The sequence below is a fragment of the Trifolium pratense genome, linkage group LG4, assembly GCF_020283565.1.
Source record: "Trifolium pratense cultivar HEN17-A07 linkage group LG4, ARS_RC_1.1, whole genome shotgun sequence".
NCBI lineage: Eukaryota > Viridiplantae > Streptophyta > Magnoliopsida > Fabales > Fabaceae > Trifolium > Trifolium pratense.
In genome coordinates, this window is record NC_060062.1 from 18,311,124 (window position 1) to 18,337,111 (window position 25,988).

At 31.8% G+C, this 25,988-nt stretch overlaps 1 protein-coding gene and 1 long non-coding RNA gene across 2 annotated transcripts; both read right to left on the reverse strand.

Annotated features, from left to right (window-relative positions):
- Positions 1-4,944: 4,944 nt before the first annotated feature.
- On the reverse strand, positions 4,945-6,063 carry LOC123919504. The gene is made up of 3 exons (XR_006813232.1): positions 5,418-6,063; positions 5,248-5,335; positions 4,945-5,010 (listed from the first exon to the last, which is right to left on the reverse strand). It is a non-coding gene; the product is annotated as an uncharacterized LOC123919504 (long non-coding RNA).
- A 7,738-nt stretch (positions 6,064-13,801) lies between these two features.
- LOC123924784 lies at positions 13,802-16,490 on the reverse strand. The gene is made up of 3 exons (XM_045977754.1): positions 15,352-16,490; positions 14,366-14,908; positions 13,802-14,113 (listed from the first exon to the last, which is right to left on the reverse strand). Exons 1-3 carry the CDS (start codon positions 16,264-16,266, stop codon positions 13,991-13,993), a joined length of 1,581 nt encoding a protein of 526 aa, XP_045833710.1. The 5' UTR covers positions 16,267-16,490; the 3' UTR covers positions 13,802-13,990.
- Between the last annotated feature and the right edge of the window lie 9,498 nt (positions 16,491-25,988).

Consider the following 25,988-nt stretch of genomic DNA (forward strand, 5'->3'; position numbering starts at 1 on the left):
ACTCCAAATCTTGACCTTTGATTTTAATTCCAATTAATGGCTAAGATGGATTGATAATAATTATTAAGGTGAGACTTATTCCTTTGTTGCACTTGAAAATCAAGATTATCAAAACATACTTTAAATAGAATATATTAACTCTAGCAATTAATTGTAAGTACACAATTATTTTTTTTACGAATAAACCATTTTTTTTTTGGACACTTTAAGTACAACATTTCTTTTTCTTTTTTTTTTTGTTGACAATACACCATTTATTTCATGTGTGCTCTTTTCTTCTCTTTGCCTATACACCTAATTTTATGTTTGTTCAATCCGCGTTTATGATGATGGTTGGACCATAGTGATGATTTTTTTGGATTTTTATATCTTTTGCTTTTGAACTTTTAGCTCTTATTATGCTTATGACAAGAGTTAATGTTGGTTATTTAATTTATTTTTTTGGTACATAATATTGGTTATTTATTTGTGTTATGTGTTTTATTCATGTGTTCCTTTGCCGTTGTTATGTTGAACTATTTTAAATGGAGTTGATTATTTTATTGTATATTTTTTATAAGAAAATGTACCAATTATTGTTATTTTTATGCAATCATTTGTTTACCTTTTTTTTTTGGTTTAAAATTTGTTTTCTTTTTTTGTTGGTACAAATGTTATCATTTGTATTTTTATACTTTTTTTTTGGTAGAGTATTTTTATCCTTTCTACTATGCAATTTATTATGCGTATAAAAAATTAACAAAGGCGAAGAATCATTATTTTGATAATTTTGATTTTTGATAATTAATGGTTTAATTTCTTCTTTTTTTATGGTAGAAGAATTCATTAATTCATTCTATTTGAGGTATGTTTTGATCATCCTTATTTTCCAGTGCAACAAAGAAATAAGTCTCACCTTAATAATTATTATCAATCAATCTTAGCCATTAATTGGAATTAAAATCAAAGGTCAAGATTTGGAGTAAGTTATAAAACTTACTCTTGGAGTCAATATAACCCTCCTCTATATATATATATATATATATATATATATATATATATATATATATATATATATATATATATATATATATATATATATATATATATATATATATATTTGCTTTAATCTTAACAGGGCCGGTTCCGAGATTTTGGAGGCCCTGGGACAAATAATAAAAATGGACGACTAATAAAAATACAATTTTTTAAAAAAGAAATTTGATAGTGTTTTTAATAAAAATTACAACTTAAATTTAGAAATTAATTCTTTATTAATATAATTTTCTTGAAAAAAATAAATAAAGTAGTCAAATTATTTATAAGTTATAGAGTTTTTTTTTTGTCAGAGTTATAGAATGTTTTTATTTATAAAATAAACAATAATAATTGTGTAAATTCATTATAGAAGTCTTAAATAAAAAAAATCAAAACAAAACTATCCCAAAAAGAACTTGAACTCACGACCTTGGAGTCTTAAATACCATTCATGTGAGCACACCAACAGACCAAGGCATCTTTTGTGAAATTTTTTGTCTGAACAAATACATAACATATATTTGAAATGATGGGCTTGAAAAAAAAAAATTAAGGCCCCATCTTTTTTGAGGCCCTGGGCTGGAGGCCTGGTTGCCTTGGCCCAAAACCGGGCCTGAATCTTAAAAGATATTATAGTAGTCAAAAGAAATATGAGAGATGAGATATGCCTTCCAGAAAAGGAAAAAAAAAGATTATGCCTATTTAACGCCAATTTAATTTCAATTGTCTATTTTGATTCCTGACAGGTTATGTGAATTTATTGTTTTTATGTGAATTGCCTATATATATTTTTTTTGACACAATGTGAATTGCCTATTTTAATTCCTTGATTGCAACAAAATAGTGATTCTACGCGGTGGAGGAACTGATGGAAACCGTAGCAAAGGATGGTGAGATTCGTTGTCCTATAGTCTCCTTGTTAATATATTAGTATAAAACACATCCCTTATTAATATATTCGAATAAATATAGTTTCACGTGGTAATCAAGAAAAAAATGGTTATTAATATAAGTAAAAATATAATTTCTTAAAAATTCCTAAAAAAAAAAAGACGGGTTATATATATATATATATATATATATATATATATATATATATATATATATATATATATATATATATAGGGAGTGTATCCGGTGAGAACTGATAATTATTATGAGAAATGAGAACTATTAATAATAACCATTAGATTTAATTGACGTATCAGATTAAAATTCTCACACCACTTAAAACCTCATGTGATCTTATTTTTGAAGATTGAAAAATCCTTCTATATATAATCTTTCCTAATTTATTCATAAATTCTTTCCTAATTTGTTAAGTTATTAACGCAAGGTAATGTATATGATATCATGCTAACACAAATAGAAAAATGCAGGAACCCTCCCTCCCCAATGAAGAATTCAATTTTGACTTTGGAATGATTATTCTTTTTGCTATTAGATGGAATTAGTGATTTACATATCTACTCAACATAGCTATTTTTCATTTTATCTTACATTGGTTTATCTTGTACTATTTAGTGAGATTAAGACCTTATAGCTCATTAAAAGGAGCACTATTGATTGATGGAAAACTCAAAACATTTTTTCTACCATTGACTTTTCTAATATTGCACACATCATTTTTGAGTTTTTGCCTGTGATGTATACGTGTTCTGCATCATAATTTTGAGTTTTCGTCTGTGATATAACTATACGTGCATAACAACAACGATGGTCTGCAAATTACACATTAGTAAGTTATTGACAATTCTCGTTCCTAATAATGCTCTATTTGTGGAGAAATTCTTAGGTGAGTTATTTGCAAGGTTGTCAGAACCGGACCGGTCATCGAACCGGCGAGTTCACCGGTTCAAGGTTCAATTGGTCGGACCGGGTTCAATCGGGGTCGAACCGTTTTTAATTAAATATATATTTTAATTAATATATAAATAAATATATATGAATAATTGCTCAATATTTCATAATTTCACATATTAAAAAGATAAAATATCACAAGTCAAAATAAAATAAAATTTATAATTCAAACCAAATGAAAAATAGATGAAAAACAAAATTCTTTCCTATTCTTACGACGTCATTGTTTTGTTTCAAATTTTTTAAAAAATAAATAAATTAAAACGACGTCGTTTTGCCCTATTTTATTTTTTATTTTAAAAAAAAACTGCAAAACCGCTTGAACCGCTCGGCCGGTTCGCCGGTTCGACCCGGTCCAACCCCGGTTCACGCGTTTTTTTGCCGGTCGGTTTCCTATCCGTTTTTTGCTCAAAACCGAACCGTTTTCATGACCGGTTCACGGTCCGACCGGCCGGTTCGGTCCGGTTTTGATAACCTTGGTTATTTGTGTTAATATGAGATGCAGTACCTGCATTAATAACTTAATAAATTAGGAAAGATTATATATTGGAAGATTTTTCAATCTTCACAAATAAGATCCATGAGGTTTTAAGTGAGTGTGAGAATTTTAATCCAATGCGTCAATTAAATCTGACGGTCATTTGTAATAGTTCTCATTTCTCATAATAATTATCAGTTCTCACCAGATACACTCCCTATATATATATATATATATATATATATATATTAATAGAAATGTAAGTTCTCGTAGAAATTACTAAAAAGAAAAAGAAGAAGTTATTCATATTAATATATGAGTACTAATATATGTACCCATAGACATAGACATTAAAAAAAAAATAGAAACTCCAAAGGCTTGGTCTAGTGTGGTCGAAAGACACCCGTTGGTGTCTTTGGAGGGAGGTAAATGTAATTACCTTTGTAAGCGTTGTTTGAGCCTTAAGGTCTTCATTGCCTTGTATTGGGGTATCATTCCTTCACCCTAAATTTTAAATATAAAAAAAAACATTAAAAAATAGTACTTCCAAAGTCTCTACATCAATCTATCAACCAAATACGCATGCCATTAGATATATCCGACGAATTATATAGAAAAAAATCTAAAATATATAAAATAACACCAAAATTCACATTAATAATTCATCGATAGTTGTTTTTCTCAACTCTGACATATCTCAAAGTGTTTTTGAGATTGAAAACGCGCATGCAAATCTTCTTTCTCTCCGTAATTTTATTTATGTTAACATACCTGAAAAAAAAAAGAAAACGAAATAAGAATAAAATAAAAAAGAAAAAGAAAAAGTTTAAGAAACATAAAGACAAAAGAAATTGTAGAACAACCCAATTAATAGTCACAAATATCTATAAAATAAAATAAAAGGGCACTCAATTAAAAAGAGGAGGAGATGGAGATCAATGCTTATTTATAAGTAGATCATGATTTACGTACGATACATAAAAGAATAGGAGAAAATTATACAGTATGATTGAAGCATACCTTTTAAATGCTTTTCTATGATAGTAGCATAAACTAAAAAAATCAAGATATATGTAAATTAGATCCCGTAAAAAGAACAAAATTCTTTTCAATAGCATGAAGAAAAAAAAAAGCAAGAAACAAAACACGCGGGTATAGATTTGTACCATTTGCAACTTAGATATTTGTACAAATCTAGTAGCATCTTAGCATGACCATTTTAAAATAGAACAAAACATCCTTGTTTAGCTAAGTATAAAATCTGTCTTGTGTATATTATGTATAAAAGCATGCGTTTTGTGCTTGACAATCAGCTAAAAGGTGCAAATACATAGTGTATACTTAATAACAAATTTGAATAGAAAATAGTTAATAATAAGTAAATATAAAAAACCCTAAGCAGGATTTAACATCTTAATGTATTCCCAGTAGAAGCTGTCAAAAGCAATCCAAAAATATAAACTGAAAAACCAACCAAATTTACTAGCAAATATTAATAATAGAGCAAAAACCTTTAATTAACATCTTATTTTATCAATAAAAAAAATTCCTTCGAGAGAACCAGAATTTTAATATTACCAAGGGTAGAAGTGATGTGCAAATCTCTAGAGTAAGTCTGTAAATAAAACCACACCATTATGCTTCAAAAGAAATTCCTAAAAATTAAAATAAAATAACATAAAATAAAAAAGCTAATCAAATAAAATAAAATGGCATTTGAAACAACAAACAATGGGTGAACCCAAGAAAGAAAACTCCCAACTTGAATTGAATTCTCTAATAAAGACATAATAAGATTTCAAATTTCAATCATTTAACTGCAAAAGATAAAAAAGAATTAAGGAGAAATAGAAAACAAACAAATCTGTGTTCCATGGACCCAGAGGCAAAACCTGGGTTACTGATTAAATGGGTTTCGAAGAAGCACGATGCATCTCATCGTTAATGCACATTTCCTAATCGGAAAAAGAGAACATGGATCTGCATTCAACAGAGAAACAAATAATTAGATATTGAATACAAATTATTTGAATTTGATAGATTTGATAGGTAAAAAGATTACCTTAAATTGAAGATTGTTTTGGAAACAAAGAAATGAATGAAACGGACTATGGTGGACATAGGAGAGACAATCAAGACCAGAGGCAATGAGGACGATCGCGCGTGGTCGTGGGCGTTTGGGGTTTGGGAATTGGGAGGCTGCCGACAACAGATTTAGAAGAGGGAGATGATAGTATAGTAAGTAAAAAGAGTGAGAGAAGAGAAAAATTGATGTGCGATGCAAAAATTTGGGTTGAAACGTATTCTCATCTTTGGAATCAATTTTTCAATTAAACAATCAGCATTAAAATTCATAATTGTATTAAATGTGAAATCAACCACAGAGAAAAATGCATGAGAAGCAAGTATTCCAGAGGAGAGAGAAAGACAAATAAGTCTGGCTTTATCATATTTATAGATTAAAATGGAACTAAAATCCTGTATCCATCTAAAGTCGCGGGCACGAACTGATCGTTGTTGTATTTCAACTTCAAGCTTTCATATCTAAAAATGGAGCCAGTAGCCCCATCTGCTCGTTTCTTAACATCATGAGATCCGACAACCTCATACTCCCAGCTCCCGTTTTGGTAGCCTTCACATAGGAATAATTCTATATGCCTTGCATCTAATGTCTGCATTGTTCCTATATAAGGAGGAGCAACATGTTAAATTGAGTAAGTATATTCTAATGCAAAATCTTGTCATACAAAATAGTTATCACTGATGAGTTATTTAAGATGGTTAAGGGATGCGCAGGCATCGCACAAGCTGCAGATCTGAAATATAAACAAATGAAATGTTATTTAATCGAATACTCATCATATGCTAACTTAATTGATTTCAATGATAGTTCTTTAGTCAAAGAAAACTTGGGAGTACCAGCTCTCCAGATTCCAGGTTTAATGTTGTCTAGAAAACAACAACCGTGAGACTGCAACATCTTTTTCAAGATTTCTTCTTTCTTTAACTCCTCAGGAAAATTCAGTCTCTCAGTCTCTCTTAGTATGTATAGACAGGAAAATGAAGCAGTAGCCACTAGGTGATGAGCAACTTGTTGACCAGATTCGGTATATTCACACTTAAAACACATTTCTAGCCAATTATGATTGAAGATATTAATAAGAAATACCTCAACCATGCAACGGGGAAACCTCCACTGTTTATCTAAAGAAAGATACTAGAAGAAATACCTCACGTAGAACATCAGTCATGGCACTCTCAGATGGAGCAACTCGAAGCTTCCGTAAGTGAGACTTGTGAAAGGACTGCAGTTCAAAAGATTTAATGTCAATAAATCATCAGCAATGTCCTTATCTTGATAATAACAGTACAGATATGCAATATTGCAGTGAGCCTTTGATTGGTTTGTGTTTATTCAATTTCAATCTCTTAATATAATAGAATCCGCAATTGCTCAGTCACACTAGCTAGTTCAACATCATAATTACTCTTTCAAGTTTGAGAGTGCTTGGTTGCTGGAAAACACTTACGAAGAGATAGTTGCAAATAGTTGGCGGGAGATGGAGGATATTGAAACCAACCTTGGAAATTTGACACCAATTTCAAGGAATGGAATTATAATACTGTCCAGAGCATGATGAGAAAGAAAAGAGAGCTTACCCATAGATTGAATGGGATTCAGCGCATGATAGAAGGTGGTAGAAGGCACCAGGGTCTCATACCTCTTGAAATAATTGACTGGGAGGTGTATTCATGAGAATATTGTTGTTGCTCAAGAGATGATGCATAGTATGCGGAGGATGACAGGGAAGGTAGGATACTTTGCAATAAAAGTGGACCTCACTAAAGCTTATGATATGATTGATTGGAGCTTTATTCACAACATTCTACGTGAAACTGATTTGCCTGAAGTTATCATTAGTGCGATCATGCATACTGTCACGAGTGTTCAAACCAATGTTAAATGGAATGGTGAAAGAGCGAATTATTTTAGGATGCAGAGGGGAAATCGGCAGGGTGATCCTATATCACCTTATTTGTTTGTTCTTTGCATGGATAAACTCTCACATCTTATTCTTGAGGAGGTAGAGAAGGGGGATTGGAAGACCATGAGAGCAGGGAGACATGGGCCTTTTATCTCGCATCTAATGTTCGCGGATGACCTGCTCCTTTTTGGTCAAGCTACAGACACTCAGATGCAGTGTGTGATGTGAACCTTAAATCTTTTTTGTGATATGTCAGGGCAGAAATTGAGTATGGAGAAAACATCAGTGTTGTTCTCTAAAAATGTGAATAGTAGTGCGAGGCGAAGTTTACTCAGCATCTCTGGCTTTCGTGAAACTAGAGAATTAGGGAAATATTTAGGGGTGCCCATAACAGGTAAAGCACCGATATTTGGTTGATCAAGTTAACGCTAAGCTCACGGCTTGGAAGGCAAAGCAGTTATCTTTCGCCGGAAGAGTCACGCTTGCAAAATCTGTCATTGAGGCAATTCCAGTTTATCCTATGATGAACTCTTTGATTCCTAAGTCATGTATTGAGGATATTCACAAAATTCAAAGAGGATTTATATGGGGTGATAGTTTAGAGAAGAAGGAATTTCATGCAGTTAAATGGGAGAACATAACAAAACCAAAAGAAGTTGGTGGTTTGGGGTTGAGGAACCTTCACATTATGAACGTTGCGTGTCTCATGAAGCTCAGTTGGGAACTTCACACAGGTACTGATACGTTGTGGTGCAAAGTCATGCGAGGAAAGTATGATAAACGGGTCACGGCTGGTGATGCACCTTCTGTGAAAGCCGCCGATTCAGCTCTATGGAAGACATTAGTGAGTTTTTGGCCTCAGATTAACAAGTATCAGTTCTGGTCAATAGGCGATAGCCAAAGTACAGATGCGTGGAGTCATTGCTGGATTAAAGAAGGGTGTGCAAAATTGGCGAGATAATATACCGTCGACTTGGCGAGATAGTAAAGTGAAGGATTTGATTGACATAGATGGACAATGGAACTTCATTGGAGATGGGAAGAGATCAATGTCTTTGGCCTGGAAATTCTAGAGGAGATTATTCAGCTTCTAGTGCTTATTTTATGATGAGCATGGAAGATAACACAGAGATAACACAACAACGAATTTGGTCGCATATTTTGAAGTTGGAGGTAAATGAGAGAGTTAGATGCTTTGTATGGCTCATGAGTTATGGAAGGCTTCTTACCAATCATTACAAGCATAAAATGCACTTGGGTTATCCTTACTGTAGGAGATGTAGTTTGCAGGTTGAAACTATAAGCCATGTGATGAGAGATTGTCCCATTGCAAGAGTGGTTTGGATGCATATAGTGCCTCACAAGCTTAGAAGGAATTTTTTTAATACTGGTAAGGATGTTTGGATTGCACAGAATGTGCTATATAATTGGGAGAATAATGATGGTATCAAATGGAATGCTTTATGGGCCATAGCATGTCATTATTTATGGTTATGGAGAAATAAAGAAACACATGACAGCAATGTATCGAGACCTCCGGAAGCATGGGTGTGGATTCGGAAGATAGCAAAAGATTATAAAATAGCTACAGCAATGGCAGAGGATTTGCAAAAGGGAGTAAGAACTCAAATTCAAGTGAAGTGGCAGCCACCAAGTATAGGGTGGGTTAAAGTGAATACCGATGGTGCGAGTAAGAGTGATGGAAGCGCAAGTTGTGGAGGACTGATAAGAGGTTCAGATTGTGAATGGTTAGGAGGATTCTCAAAGCATATTGGGCGATGTACCTCTGTTGTGGCCGAGCTTTGGGGTGTATCAGAAGGATTAAAGCTTGCGAGAGATAGAGGATTTCAGCGTATTGAGTTGTGCGTGGATTCGGTTTCCGTTATTTCCATTATTCAAAATGGAGGTGGGGGGAATGTAATGGCTCACAGAATTGTTCAAAGCATTCAACAAATGCTATCTTTGAATTGGGAAGTAAAGCTTAAGCATATCTACCGAGAAGAGAATCATTGCGCCGATGGACTAGCCAACTTGGCTTTTATTCTACCTAAAGGGATAGTTTTGTTTGATGTATGCCCTGATGGCATTAGGGAACACTTTGATGCGGATGTAATAGGAGTTTCCACTCCTCGCTTAGTTAGTATCTAGTTCTTTTGTCGGGCTTCAGCCCTCTTGTATTCCAAAAGAATAAATAAATAAATTCCATTTATATAGAATATAGAATTTTGACTTGACCAAAAAAAAAAAAAAAGAATATAGAATTTTGCATAAGTAAACAACAAGGTTTGGTATGTACATATAATTGTGCGACCTATATTTAGGACAGTCAATAATTCCTAACAAATCTAAGATATTTGATACAAGATTGGATAGCTAGGTAGGACAACTCAAAATCTCAATTGTGTAATATTCATCAATGATCAAGAGCATTATTAACTGTGAGGTCACTTACTGCATCTAATTCATTACCATAAATAACTATGTGTAGAATCTATTAAAATTTATTGTAAATCTCACAATATATTATGATATGAATACAGTATGTAAAAAAATAGTGTGATAAATAACCAAAGATCCAACTCACCAATGTGTTTCTCCTGCTGATGGAACTTGTAGGAGTGGCTCCCATCTGAAATTTCAAAATCCATGTTAATCGCGGACGGTGACAATGCCATTCATGAAAATTGATCAAGGCCTAGGTGTTACTTACCAAAGGCTGAAGGGTAGAGCTTGCTCCACTTGAATGCCACAGGTGGTGGTGATGGAACTTGAAGATCACGCAGAAACACAAACTTCCAAATAGCATCACCCATGATAGCACGGCGGAACCATCAGTTTGTAGCTGCCAGCATATGATTTTCCATCCAGAAATTTCGCTATCTCTGTCCAAATATCCTCGTCAAACCTTTGTTAACACAAAATAAGAATAATAACAATTAATCAAACATAGATTGATTAGATTCTATCATTAATGTTTCATGCATATAGAAAAGTACAAATTATTATTATAAAACTAGAAATGCATGTTCATCTATTAATCTTTTCCACATATAAATTCTACAGAAAAGGAATATTTGAATATGTTTTAAACATTCTCTAATTCATAAGACATAACAGAATTGAAAAAGTGATTAATTGTGAAGTTCAAAACTGAAATGACTGATTCAGCATAAACAGTTATTATTACAGAATTCAACATAAAATAAGCTTAACTACTGAACAGAGAAACTCATCCAAACAAATCAAATCAGAATCAAATGTTTGAAATCAAAGCGGATGCAGATTTTTCATTTAATCTTCGGTAAAAAAAATATCGTAAAATGAACACAATTAGCGTCCAATTTAATATTGAACTCAAAATCGAGAATCGTATCCGATTTTCTCAAAAGTTCTTAAGATCGCATTAAAATGCTTCTAGCAGAAAAGTAAATAAACACACACGAAGACGTTTACACATATCTAACACAAGTTTTTGTATGAGTAGCAGAATTAGCAAATAGATTCAACAGATTCGTTCAAGTAAGAAATCAAAACCACAGAGAAATCGATATGTTACATATCTCTTATAAATGCAAGACTTAAAAACTTCTCTCCACTGAAAAAAAATAAAATGCCGGACGCCGAGTTCAGTTGATTATCGGTTCATCTAAAACTTAAAAGAAACTTCTGGATAAATTTGATGATTAAAAAAATATAACTAGTTTTTTATTTATTTATTTATATATAATATAAGTTCAATAAACTAGTTTATAGTTTATTGGACTAGCTTATAAATTTGTTTGATAAAAATAGACATGTTTAATAACTAGGGTGGGAATAGGTTAGAGTTAAACCTTGATAGGCCTGAGCCTGACCTAGGATTTTTCTTCATGCCTGTGTCTGGCCTACGGCCTATCAAATGCTATTTATTTTGGCTTGACCTGAGCTTTTTAAAATCTGACCTGACCTTGTAGCCTATTTAAAAGCTTGTGTTACATAAAAGTCTCTATATAGTCTTTTTAAATAGGTTAAACAGGTCTTAAAAACCTATTTCACATTTAAATTTTTATAATTTCTTCAACAATAAGTAAAAACTAATAAAATAACAAATATGATTGTAATAATAATATATTTTTCTTTGGCAAAAAAAAAAATATAAATAATAATAATTAAATATAAACATGCCGGCCTATCAGACTTTGTAGGCTTTTTTAGAAGCATGAGCCTGACCTATTTATGTAAACAGACTTTTTTCAAAGCTTAAGCCTGACATTTTTAATAAATAGGTCAGACCAGGCCAGACTTACACAGGTCAGGCCGAAGGCGCCTGTAGGCCGTCTGACCTATTCCCAACCCTATTAATAACAAGCCTTTCTAATTAGCTTATAACGTTTTTTGATATGTTTATTTCAAATAGTGTATGAACTTATAACTTATAGTTTTTTATATTTTATTCCATTTTTACGCGTATTATTTTTGTTTTATTTTTTCTTTGTTATTTTTAAATATAATAACTACTAACTAACTATATACTTTTATGTCATTTTGTATTTATCAAACACTTTACGGCTATAAACTATCAGTTATCAATTATTTCTTTAATTTTTCAACTATAAACTAACTTATTGCTTAATTTTATTAAACAAAGTACAATATTTTTATTTTCACAGTAGAAATATTTGTAGACCTTCAAGATAAGTTCTCTTTCATAGAATTTAGGGATAGAATCTCCCACTATGCTTAAATCTCAAAATTTCTTAGAATTGTTGATAAAATATAGGGCTGTTTTGACTTTTTTAAAATAGATTTTATAGTGTTAGATAATTTTGTGCAAAAAAATTTTATAAAGAAACTTTTTGTAAAGTTCAAATAAAAATTTGGTTTGAATAGTTATTTTTAAAATGTTATTTTATGTATTTCATCATTTTATTGAAACTTTTTTTGAATATCAAAATTTAAAAAAAAAAATCACTTAATTTTGAAGCTATTTCAAATAGATTTTCATAATAACCATTTTTGAAATACAACTTTTTGAAAAAATTACGATTTTATTATATGTTTATATTATATGATTTCAAAATTAGTATTTCAATTTAGAAAAAACAAATATAGAAAAACTTATAATATCTTAAAAAATGGATTTACAAAATCTATTTTCAAAAAATTAAAAAATAAAATAAAAATTTCAAAGCTAAAACAAAGAGCATTAAGCACGTGTGTGGCACGCATACACTTCCCGTTCCCGCCAAAATTCTGTTAGATCCTAACGAACGAAACCAAGACACAAATCACGAGCCTCCACCTCCGAACAACTCTACTTCACAAATTTTCCTCTGAATCACACCGTAACTACTTCTTCTTCTTCTTCATCAATCACTCTCTCTGTTCTTCGAAATGATGCAAAGATCTTCAATCTCAAACTCTCGAAGTTCCACCGATGATCACAGATCAGCCATCAACATCGCAACCGAACCGCAGCAAAACGCAAAGCGAAGAAGGAACCCCGACGATGATTCTCTCGACGCACTTCCACTTTATCACCACCGTACCGTCGCCGGAAGGAGAGACGGTTCCCGGTCACGTTCACCGCCGGCGGATAAGATGATTCACGCTATTCCTATGCTTGTGATGCTATGTCTCTTCACTCTCTGGTGGTTCTCTTTTCCAGGTACCGTTTTCACGCGCTTTCGTTCTTCTCATATATCACACGCCTTTTCTTTTTGTTCATATCATAATTTCATTGATTATGCTTCGTAATTAGCGACATTCTTGTGTTCAAAATTTCTCATTAGCGATATTAAGTTCTGATTAGTGAATTCTTGTGTTCAAAATTTCTGATTAGCGATATTAAAGTTCTGATTAGTGAAAGATCCATAGACAATGAAAAAATAATCGCAAAGACTGAAAACGAAAATTGAAGTTTAATAAGCAAGATTAAGTGTCATTAAATCTTAATTTAATTAAACGTTCTTAGGAAATTGAATATAATTAACTTCAATTTGTTGATAAAATGATCTTGATATTAACTTCAATTTTCTGATAAAATGATCTTTTGATTAACTTTAATTTGTTGATAAATGAATCTGTTGATATTTTGAAAACAGTTGATGTGGAGATCAAAGATGGTACGATAACAACTATACGACCGTTTGATGCACCGATTTCAAACGATAATACTCGATTTGATCTTACGATACTCGCTGTTGCTGCATCGTCACCGATTCCTTCAATTTCTCAACAAGATATTTCTGGTGATGAAGAAATCTACTTGCCTCCAGCGAGTTCGCCTAATTGAAGAACCTTTTCCTTTGGTAAAGAAATAACGATTGCAATTTTTTCGAGTCAATTCTCTTTTTGGACATAGTCACATAGAATAGAGATTTCATCTGAATTTTTGCTTTGTTGAAATAAAACTAATCAAACTATGGCAATTTTCATTTCATTTGGGAAGTATAATGCACTTCTCACATAGAATGCATTCCAAATAAAAACTATGCAATTTAGTCTCCTTTGTTGAGTTTACAATTACATAGAGGTGTTAAGAACTGTAGCTTGTGACATTATGAACAATGACAATTGTTCAATTTCCATTTGTATTCTGTAGACTTTTTCTCATGCAAATACAGCTAAGAAATTAGATTAAAAAACTACATAATGGGAATTTAGAAGCTCAACTTCCACTTTTAAGCACCAATTCACTAACCTCTCCCTCTCGACAGTTGCCAACCCATATGTACAAAGTTGATCCCTTACGACGTGGTGGTTGAACTCTACAACAATCCCTCCTAGGTGACTGCAAAAACAAGTTCATAATTTAATCACTAGAATGATTCATATCAAATGCTGATAAAATAGTAATTTAATGACTAAGCAACCAATATGTGTTAGTGGTTGACCTAGATATGTGCAGTTACATTCAATTATTCTATTTTTTTAAAATTTCAAATTCTTATCGACGTGACATTAGTGCGAGTGATATGTCAAGTATCTGTGTATGTGATAGTGCTTCGAAGATGTAGTAATTTGAGTTTCAAAGCATCCTTACCCTTTGCCAGCGAAGAGGATCTGGTCTTTTTGAAACTACAATGGAATCAATATCTTCTGGTGAGTCCATTTTCCACCGGCAATAAGGAGGTTTAGATTTGTAACGCGAATAAGTACTAATAACTTGCTTCTTAACTGGATCATATCGAGTTCTGTTCATATAGAAAAGGAAAGCTTTCTGACAAGGGTGTTTGGTTACAGGCCTTGTGTTGAATGCATATGCAGTGTAATCAGCTCTTCTATACCAATTAAGAAAGGTCCTTGTTGGCATCTCTAATTCCCTGGGAGACAACACTCCCCTCAAAACTTGAACCACAAAGCCCCATGAAACTATGATGGACCAATATCTCTTTTGGTCATAGCAAATTGACTGTTGCATTATGCTACCTGAGTCTTGTTTCACAGATTTCATTAAGTGCCGTAGGGATTGTACTCTGTTCATCTTTGGAAATATAGGTTGCACTACATCTAGGTGGTGCAATGACACTAGTGGGGCAACAGGATGTGCTCCAAGAAGGCCTAATAGGTCTCCATACACATCATACTGCATAATCAAGAAAAATATACATAGGCAAATTTCAATTCCATTCAAAAATAGAGAATCAAAGTCACCCATCATTCCTAGTAAATTATATTACAAGAGATTTTCTCCATTTTTAAAAAAAGAGAAAGAACTTCATTATATAATGAGTTTATATGGTTTTAAAGAGCAATGCTATATCAAAACATGTATTTTGGAAGAACAAATGGAAGTTGGGTAAATGATAATGTAATTAAAATGTAGTAACATGGATTCATGCAAGATTTGTTTAATAATCCTTCTTAAAAGATAGCATTTCTTTTCTTCTAAAAATGTGCACTTTATACATCCTATACTATACTAATAGAGTTCTCAATTTATTTCATGTGAAATAGATAGGATAGTAATTGACTAATTATTTAGAAGTGTTTGATAGAGAGAATAAACTTATTAGAAGTGTTAATTACCTGGTGAAAACCTGCTTCCTTGGTTAATGGAACGCCTAACTCAGCCATGCAAGCTTGCATTCTATCATCACTACCATACAAAGCAGGGTAACGTTGAATACATCGATCTTGCATTTTCGCAAGCTCCTTAGCCAAAGGGTAACTTATAGCAAATCCTCCACCACCATAAGCCATAGCATAAGAGAAATGTATATTCTGAACATGACTCTCAGAGGAGCTTCCAACATAATAAAATTGATTATGGTCATACTTAGAAAGGACTCTAACAACATTATCAACCATAAACACAGTGTCATCATCTCCCATCATGAACCATCTTACATCTTCCAATCCAAGTTTCAATGTCTCTGTCACCACCCTTGAAATTCTTAAAGCAGATCTCTGTCCCTGACGATTCGTATACTTAAATTTCGTAGTGTCCTCCGAAATTCGAATATCAGGTAAATCTTCACCCGGATGTATCTTCACTCTTTGATCTAACCACACTACCCCTCTTGTTTCATTAGGCTTCCACCAAACTTTGATGTATTCTTTTCTTATGTCCCATAAATTCGACGAAGCTGCTATCCCAAAAACAATGTGTTTGATCTCTGTGTCTTGTCTTTGAGATAACTCTTCAATAGAAAACTCTTTTTCATCTTGATCATCTGATTCTTCCTCCTTTCTTTTTTTGTTTACTTTTATTTTTTTCTCATTTGAAACTTCATTTTCAATGATAGATGATGTAGTTGTGGAACTATTACCAGTACCAGTACCAGTACCAATCATCTCAAGTTGTTCATCTGTTGCTGCATCTAAACGCACATTGGTTGTACAATCGCGCTTTTCGCTGGTTAATAAAAGAAGATTGGAAGAGTAAAGGATGTATAGTATTATCATGATTAGGATCAACCAAGTGATGATGCGTTGCCTCATTTGGTTTTTTCTAGTAAGGCTGAGGTAGTTTTTTTTTTTTGGTTTTTTCAGATTCTTCAATTTTGTTTCAGATTGTTGTGTTACTATTTTTGTTTCCAAGTGTTGGAATGGAGAAAGACGGTGGTGAGAAGAACGTTCAATCTCAGAATTGTTCGGATCACACTAAACATTTGTTTTTTTTGTTCTTCTATGTATGAAGTTTGTTATTTTGTCATAAAATATGTGAAATTTGTTATGTGACGAGGCGAAGTTGAATGCGGTTAAAATGGAAGCAAGGTTGAAAATTGTATTTTCAAGTTATTTTGTTGTAGGAAAAAAAGTAAAAAGTTACTAGCTAAAATATTTTTTTAAAAGCTTTTTATTATAAATTATTTTATAAATGAAGGGATATTTTAAAAATAAAATACAAATATGAATACAAAGTAATGCATTGCGTTCCTAGAAATATTTCCAAGATCACAACACTTTTTCTGTGAATCTATCTATGTTCCTTAAAAATTATGCTCTTTTTACATTTTTGCCATTTCGTAGGGCACGTAAGAAATATGGGGTACAAAAAAATTCTCAAAAATTTGAGGCCTTAAGCATTGCTTAGTCCTTGCGTAGGCCTTGACCCAATTTAACCTTGGTTTTATGCTAAAAACGATGAAAATTTCATTTCGTGCCCCCATAAATACTCACATGCCCTGCGAATTTCCCAAAATATCATGGTCGCTACTTATGTTGCGAACTTAGTTTGCACCTTAAGTCACGAACATTTTTTTATTTATTTTATCTCAATCTCAATTTTACACATGTGACACCCCTCTAGATGAAATACCACATTTGTTTGACAAAACAATGGTTCGCTATTTAACGTGCAAGCCTAACCAGTTCACATTTTAAAATGTGAACTACTTGATCATGGCATTTGAAAATGCTAACCACATATAACACGAGCCCCACCATCTTCCCCCTCATTTCAACAGTTTCTAAAAGAAATAAAAAAATTTCACAAAACCTCCACAACTCAAAAACTCATCAAATCCAACATTTTTTTGCTCATTTGTGGTTGAAATCACCTTACAAGTAAAGATTTAAGGCAACAAACAAGAGGTTAATGCACATATGTTCGGATTTACAGTTTCTTCTTCTTCTTCTTCTTAACTAGTTATGTTCGCTAGCTAACTAGCGAACCATACAAATGCTTATGCTGGGATGATTTTTGTTTTCTGATTTTGTTCTTCATATTTTGTTATGCATATTTGTTGACCCTGTGAATTTTTACTTTGTATCCATGGATAAATTAAATAAAATAGTGAACCATTTGAGAGGAAAGAGAGGTGAATTGGCATTCGCCTCTTTTAGGAGAGAACGGGTGGCAAAGGCACGTGTTAAGCGTGAGCCTTAGCCTGTGGAGGTAGAGGAGCCAGAGGAGGACTAGAGGAGGCTAAGCCTATGTCGTAGGAGGAGGTAGCCCAGGGTAGGCGTGAGCCATTCCATAATCCATTTGAGGGTCAACTAGAGCCTAAAACAAATAAGCTCTTGCTGAAAATACAACAGTCTCAATGGGGGAGATGCATGGTAGAACCCGAGGGTGATGAAGATGAAGTAGTGTTGATTTAGTTCTTCCATGATCTTCTTTGAGTTTAATTGATATTTTCATTTATGTTTATATTTTTATCTTAATTTCAATGTACTATGTTGTTTATATTGTTATTGAATTTTTATATTTATATTTATATTTATATATTTTTTATTTTCTGATCTAGGTAGGATTCACAGGTTAACTTGCGAACCATTCTGGGGATTCAAATTTTAACTAGAAAACCCTTGTAGTTGCAGTAACAAAAACAAGAAAGGAGATGGTATGAAAATAGAAAGAAATAGTTTTATTAAAAGATTACATTGAACTTGTAAAAAAAATAAAAATTACATCAAAACATTAGACAGAAACATGTCTTCCAAACTGGCTGACTCATGGTAACTTTTCGGCCGCCCAACAACCTATAATGCTAGTCACTACTCCCATTGGGACTAGTTACATAAAATATTAGATAGAAAAATTACATCAAAATTAATATAACAATGGTGAGAAAAATTATTCCGACATTGACATCTCTTTCTTAGGGATAAAATAGGGACCATTCCTTTTTTTTAGGGCTGGAAATGAGTCGAGTTAAGTCGAACTTACATCAACTCGACTTGACTCGTTAAAAATTTGTTTAGGGCAAAACTCGGCGAGTCCAATACAAACTTACATCTCTTTCTCATTGTAAGTTCACGAACAATTCGGTTCGACTCGTTAAATGAATCACATGATTTTAAAATCAATTTTTTTTGTCAAAATTTCAAAATTGGATCTTTAACCTTTTAAACTATTTTTTTAAAATTTGTCCAAAACAAAAAATATTTTTTTAAAAGAAAATATTAAATTAAAATAAAAGTTGTCCCAGGTGTATAATGGATAAACACTTGCAAAATTCAGACATGCATAAATATGCAGAAAAAAAAAAAATATATATATATATATATATATATATATATATATATATATATATATATATATATATATATATATATATATATATATATATATATATATATATGAGTCAGGATCCGTTGACACCAACTAGTTTGACACCAAATGTTACACCTCTCAATAACGTTTTAACCGATATAAATTTTATAAAATCCACCGTTGGATTGAAAGTTTACATCATATAGATCATTTGTGTAAAATTTCAGACAAATCCAAAATCATTTGATATGCTATTGAGACACATAAAGATTAACGGCATTTAAAAAAATACAAAAACCGTTAATTTTGATGTATCTCAATAACACATCAAATGATTTTGGATTTATTTGAAATTTTACACAAATGATCTATATGATGTAAACTTTCAATCCAACGGTGGATTTTATAAAATTTATATCGGTTAAAACGTTATTGAGAGGTGTAACATTTGGTGTCAAACTAGTTGGTGTCAACGGATCCTGACTCTATATATATATATATATATATATATATATATATATATATATATATATATAACCGAAAACCAAGAAAAATAAAGTCATCCCAAGTTTATAAATGAAAAAACACGCACAAAATTATTTTTTTTGTAAAGGGAGAGTTTAAAAAAAAATTAAAATGCAAGATATAGAATATAGTCCTCTATAGGTTTAAAAATTAAAAGGTCATTTACATGTATAGTTTTAAAAGATTTGGAAAGTTATATATATAACCGAGCTTATTAATAAGGTAAACGAGTCGAACTATATATAGTTTATGTTCAGCTTATTTATTTAACGAGTCAATTATCGAATCAAGCTTCGAACTATTCATGAGTTGACTCGGGTTTTTATCAACCATACTCTTGCCAATGTTAGGCCCTCGAAATGCCCCATTTGAGTAGCAGACATCTCGTTTATTCACAACGTTCCCAATAAGTCACACAAAGTCCCTCGTCGATAAGAATAACAATCTCAATCATCATCATCATCATCATCATAAAAAAAACATAGATAAAAAGATTGTTATATATGACTAACTGATGACGAACCATGTGACTGTTTTCAAACGAAATGATTAAAAAAATTGAGAGAATGAGAGTAGATGAGAATGACGAGTGAAAAAGAAGAAGAAGAAGGGTGTTAATTTATAAACTTCAACGAGGTATATGATTGGTCTATGCTATGTCACAGATGCACAAGTGGGCGGTGACCAATCAAAATTGGCCATCTGTCAAGACAATTTGACCGGAATATGGTCAAATTTTTTATTGCCGACAAATTCGCAATTAAAATGCGAACTCAATTCGCATGATATGTTGCGAAAACATTTTTCCCAAATTTTATATTTTTACACGGTCGCTAGTTAACGTGCAAGTTGGTAAAAATGGAAGTGCAGTTGTACGTGAGAAGGATTGGGGCCGCCGGATTTTTTTTGTAAAAATAATATGGACAAAGTTTGAAAAAAGGATTAATGTGCACCACCTCATTGCTAAAAAACCATCTATTTATTTTTGGCTAAATCGGACAATCGGTCCCTTAACGTATTTATGGATTTCTTATTGGTCCCTTAACCAATTAATGTTACACTTGAATATTTTAAACAACAGGGAAGTGAAAATTATTAATAACGGTAAAAATTTAATTTATATACACCGTTGGAGTAAAATTACACATGTGCCTGATAATATATTCATGACATGTCGTATTTATTATATAATATAACAACAAATTATTGGATCATATGTAAAATAATTTTACATTAATAGTTTATAGGCTTAATTAGTTAAATGGTCCCTTAAAGAAAAAAAGGATCCATTTTGGTCCCTCAAAGATATCTTCGTTTGTCACTTTAGTCCTTTCCGTTAATTTGTTTTAATCTGAACCGTTTGATATTTTTGTTAAAAATGTAACGGTATAATTTGCATGTCTATTGAATCTAATAGTGAACCATCATCAATCAAATATTTCTCTTGTTCTTCATCTTCTTCTCTCTCTTGTTCTTCATCTTCATCACAATTTTCATCAATCTTCATCAAACAAACCCAAAAAAAAATCCAGATCCCCAAATTGGAAATCGAAATCCCCAAATCACAACTAAGGTGTTGATGAGAAGAACAACAATGAGGGTTTTGTCAGATCCAGTTTCAAGAAAAGCAATGGTATTTCTGTTCTTTGCCTGTTCAAGAACATCCAACTGATATTGTCTGGCTTTTTGTTGTTCTTCGACAGAAACAGTAACAACAACAGCAGTATCAGCAACCACATATTATTCCCCAAATTGGAAATCGAAATCCCCAAAAATCTGGGGTTTGTTGTTTGTGTTGATGAAGTTATGAAGAAGAATAAATGTATAAAAATACATCTTAAAAGACAAGTTAAGGCTCTCATAAGTCATCTCCAATTTTACTTACTTTGTTGGAAGTCAATGTGGGGCTATGAATAACAAATTCGTCTGTTTTGGAATCAAATGTTGCAGTTGTTTCTAATCCTTGAACATTAGATCCATAGCCAAGTTCAGTTTGGGCATAGCAACCAATTATTTGCATCTTTTGTGCCAAAGGTAGCCACCTTTGTTGCAGTTCATCAGTTCCTTGTCCTTTGGAATGAAGGAGATGAAGAAAATAAAATAAAACTAGGTGTTGGTAGTACATTATTAGATACAATAGATCTCTTAAGATCCAATTGTTGTTCTTTTGATAAAGAAATCAAATGGTTAATATTAAAAATTTATTGAAGTCTATGGTGGAGCACCTATAATGTTGTTCCACCTTATAATTTAGGGTTAAAATTAACGGAAATGACTAAAGTGGTAAACAGAAATATCTTTAAGGGACCAAAATGAATTTTTTTTCTTTAAGGAACCAATGTGAAACCTAAAATGTCTTTAAGGGACCATTTAACTAATTAAGCATAGTTTATATAAATTAAACTGCAATGGTAATACTGATAATCAGTTTACAAATATTTTTGTGAAATATGAACAATGTATTTTAAAGGTATAAAGTCAAATATTTAGTACACTCATCATCGGAACTATTTGATCTTGATCAGACAATTCATATTTAAATTAGTATTTTAAATTATAAAATAAAAAATAAATTAAATCTGCATATTCTCTGAATCTTCCGATCAAGATCGTATGGTCGATGTCTTCCTGGTTGCATAACTTGGTGATTTTATTTACTACGGATCTATTTTCTTGAGCTGACCACACATCTTGAACATTTTTATCATTTTATTGTGTCACTTCCGTAATATAACTTTTGTTGGCAAATAATTTAGTGTCTAGAATTTCACTTTTTTGTACTAGAATTCGAACTCAAGTCTCTTTATATAATAAGCAATGTATCTACCAACTGAACTATACTCGTGGAGACACTTCCTAAATATTTAACTTTAGTATTTCTATTCTTTTAATTTTTTGTGCTAAATAATATTTTCGTGCTAATTTTAAAAATATTATACTAAAAAATTACTATCTCATGAATTATACAAATTTTTTGTCATTGAAAATTAGTATTACAATATATGTTTTGTATCACTATAAATTTACCAAATTACGAGTCGCCGAATTTTTAAAAAAATCACGTTTTATAACTTTTGCAAAGTCACGTTAGTTCACTATAAATTCGACAAACACACCGTGATATCAAATATACACATAAATTTTTTCGAGATGGATAGGATGATCACATGGTTGTCACAAGTTATAAAATCGTTATTTTGAACAATTAATTCAAATTGACTAAACAATGACCGATTATAACAAAAATTGTGAGGGTCATTAACGAAAATTGATTAGTAGCCAAGAACATAGCATAACACACGTTTTGATACTAGGATTCATTAATTATTAGGACAACATTTGATGTCTATTGTATATTGTTCTTACTATAAATCTAAATGATCTAGCTTGTCGACTTAGATGTCGAAGTGTTTATAGTACATAATGAACGGCTTAAATTTTGCAATTAAATATGTTGTTTATAAATAAAGACATGGATATGTGCCTTAGACACCTTAGCAATTGTGGTCGGATTATGAATTGTTATACTCAGTTTATTAGACCTAGAGGTCTCTAGTGACATGCGTCGAGCTAATAAAGTTGTTGTAGATATCAATAATCTTTTAAATAAATCTCAATTTCTCTAACACAATTATGCTAGATATATACACAAGCTCTATGAGCTTGGTTTACCACAGTGATTACATGATAACACTAAAATATTAAAAGAAATTGATGATTCAGTTGAGTTGGCAGCTAAGAGGATATTTTATGGAGGGATCGAAAACTCCAAATTTCTGACTTCTCTGCACTTGTTGTGAGTTTAGGGAATTGAATTATGTGCGGTCACAGTGTATATAGTCAAGACATTTAAACCGTTTGATCAAAATATCAGATGGATTTTAAAATCAGATTTTAATGGTAGATGCAGCATTTTTTGTCGGTGCAGGTAGGACCGCGATGGGTGCTTGTTTTCGTAATAATTCTGGTGAGTTTATGGCTGGAATTACGCAGTGGCAGCAACTGACTTTATCAACAGAGGAGGGTGAAGCATGGGCATTATTGCAAGCTATGAATGAAGCTAAGAGTAGAGGTTTTGAAAGCGTCCAATTTGAAAGTGACTCTCAAGTGTTGGTTGATGCTATTCGTACCAAACGGCGAGGCAACTCAGAATTTCTTTCAATCGTTAATGAAATTATTCTTGTTATGTTATCATGTGTGAACTTTGAAGTTAAGTTTATTAGGAGACAAGTGAATTCGGTTGCTCACACGTTAGCTAGGGCGGCCAATTCTTGGACTAGTTTCCATAGATTTGAGATGATTCCTTCATGTATTGAACTTTTGATAAGTAATGAAATGCAGTAAGTTTGTTTGGTTCAAAAAAAAAAAAAATATATATAAAATTCTAACTATAAATTTAGACAATTTAATCTTAATCGAACGGTTCGTATATGACCAATATTATAATGCAGTCACCTTTCTTCGACCGCACATAATTCGGATATGTGAGTCTAACCATTACTTGAGTGGCCATGTGCCACTAGATATTCGAATAAACAATAATGCAAAGATGTTGTCGCCACTACAAATTATCAAGAGCAACAAATACAAATAGACGATAGTGAGAGATACATAGATTTTTATAAACATGTTCAATTAAATCTAGCTGCACTAGGGGTGCCCCATGAATAATTATACACAAGATATGTAACATATAAACAAGTACAATTAAATCGGAACAGGGGAGCCCCATGAATTATTATACAATACAATACCCCATTAACTTGATTCAAGTATCGAAGTTATCTGGATAAGGTAATGTTGTCCACAACAAAGCATTTTCAATCACATGGTTATGGGTCTTTATATTATCAGTAATACTAGTAGGGGTCACCCATTCAGTTGTCACGCATGTTTCTATTTTTTATATGCTTTTCATATTTTATTTTCATTAATTTTCTTTTATAATTGGTTTTCTTTTATAATATTCAAGGACTAAAAATTGATTGATGTGTACAAATAAGCCCCTCTGCCATTTTGACCGTTAACCATATTAATGTGTGACATTAAATGGTGACGTGTCATTGTACATCATATTCCACATATACAAGTACGGTCTTGATACAAAAAATAAATTGTAACAATTTTTTTTATAAAAAAATAATCGTAAAAATAAAAATAATTCAAATTCAGAAACTCTTCCTAATGTTCATATCTCTTCATTCTTCTTTTTCTTCTATCAAAATAGTCTTTGCAGGCGTGGACATGTCACCTCCACTTTCCAACATAAGTCTACACTCCTAACAATAAAAGACGATGGATATACTTATTTGATTGACGTCTGTCAAATTGAGAGATGTCTTTGCTATTTCAAAAAATTTGAGAACTAAATTGATTGATGTTATTGTGAAAGAGATCCTAATACCTTCCATTCATTAGACAAGCCCTTATATAGGCCAAAATACAAAAGGTATATTGGGCCTAACATCAATTAACACACAAAGCCCAATATCCACTAAGACTAACTAAACTATACACAACAATTGATCTGTACAAATTTGAGGACGAATTTACTTATTTATTCAATAAATAACTATTATGACCGTTATATATGAGATGAGATTTGAAATTTAACTTTTAGTGTGTTTGTGCTAAACTATCTAGTTCCCGTGGTGCTAATACTTGAGGATTAGTTTTTGTTAGGAAATAATCTCTTTACTTTTACTTGTTTTTCCTTTTTATTCTCTCTTGTAACCAATAATAATAATAATAATAATAATAATAATAATTACTTTTACTCAAGTGGACGTATCCTAGGCACCGTTGGTCCTTCGTATCACATGAAATGGAACAAGTTGAACGAAGAAAGTATAGTCATTTTAGTACTCGTTAAACACCCACATCAAAAGGGTAAACATCAATCACCATTTATCCTTTAAAATAAAAAATAAATCACCATTTATTTATGGCATAAAGTATACAATAATTCAATCTTGTGGTCGGTGTGAAGAGTACACCATCTACCTATTACCAACATAGTCTCGTGTGTACACCTTTCAGTACATAATACTTGAAAATAGAAATTAGAAAATAGTTTAAACTCTACTCATGTAGTTTGGGGTAAAAAGAAGCTCACAATATGTTGATCTAATTAATGTCGATTCAACAAAAATAAGAAAAACAAATATTGTTGTCTCAAATTTAACTTATGCTCATTTTCTTTTATATTGCCAAATCAACGCCAATTAAGTTATTGTCTTTGTTGTAAGGATGTGGGAGACTAAACTTCTGTTGGATTTTAAATGTGAGTGGTTAATTAGTCTCATATCAACTATTAATGGAAAAATATTGAATTTATAATAGAGATGATCTATTAATCTAATGTCTTAAAGTTTTGAGTGGAGATTAACGTTTTTCTCACTTGAGGTCTTGAAGTATTTGACCCGACAACTCTCCTGAACTTCCCCAACAACTTCTACTTAAGGTAATGACGCTGGTTTTGTCAAAAAAAAAAAAAAGGTAATGACGCTGGTCATCAAAGTTTTGCGCTATTTTCAAACATCAGTCTTCTATATAGCACACAACACTTACACTTCTCCACCCTAGTAATTTCGATATTAATATTCAATTTTTCTTTTTTTATAAGAATTAATATTCTATTTTTTTTTTCTAAACCCAATATTGATAAGTAGGTATGTGCAATTTTTGTTGTCTAGTT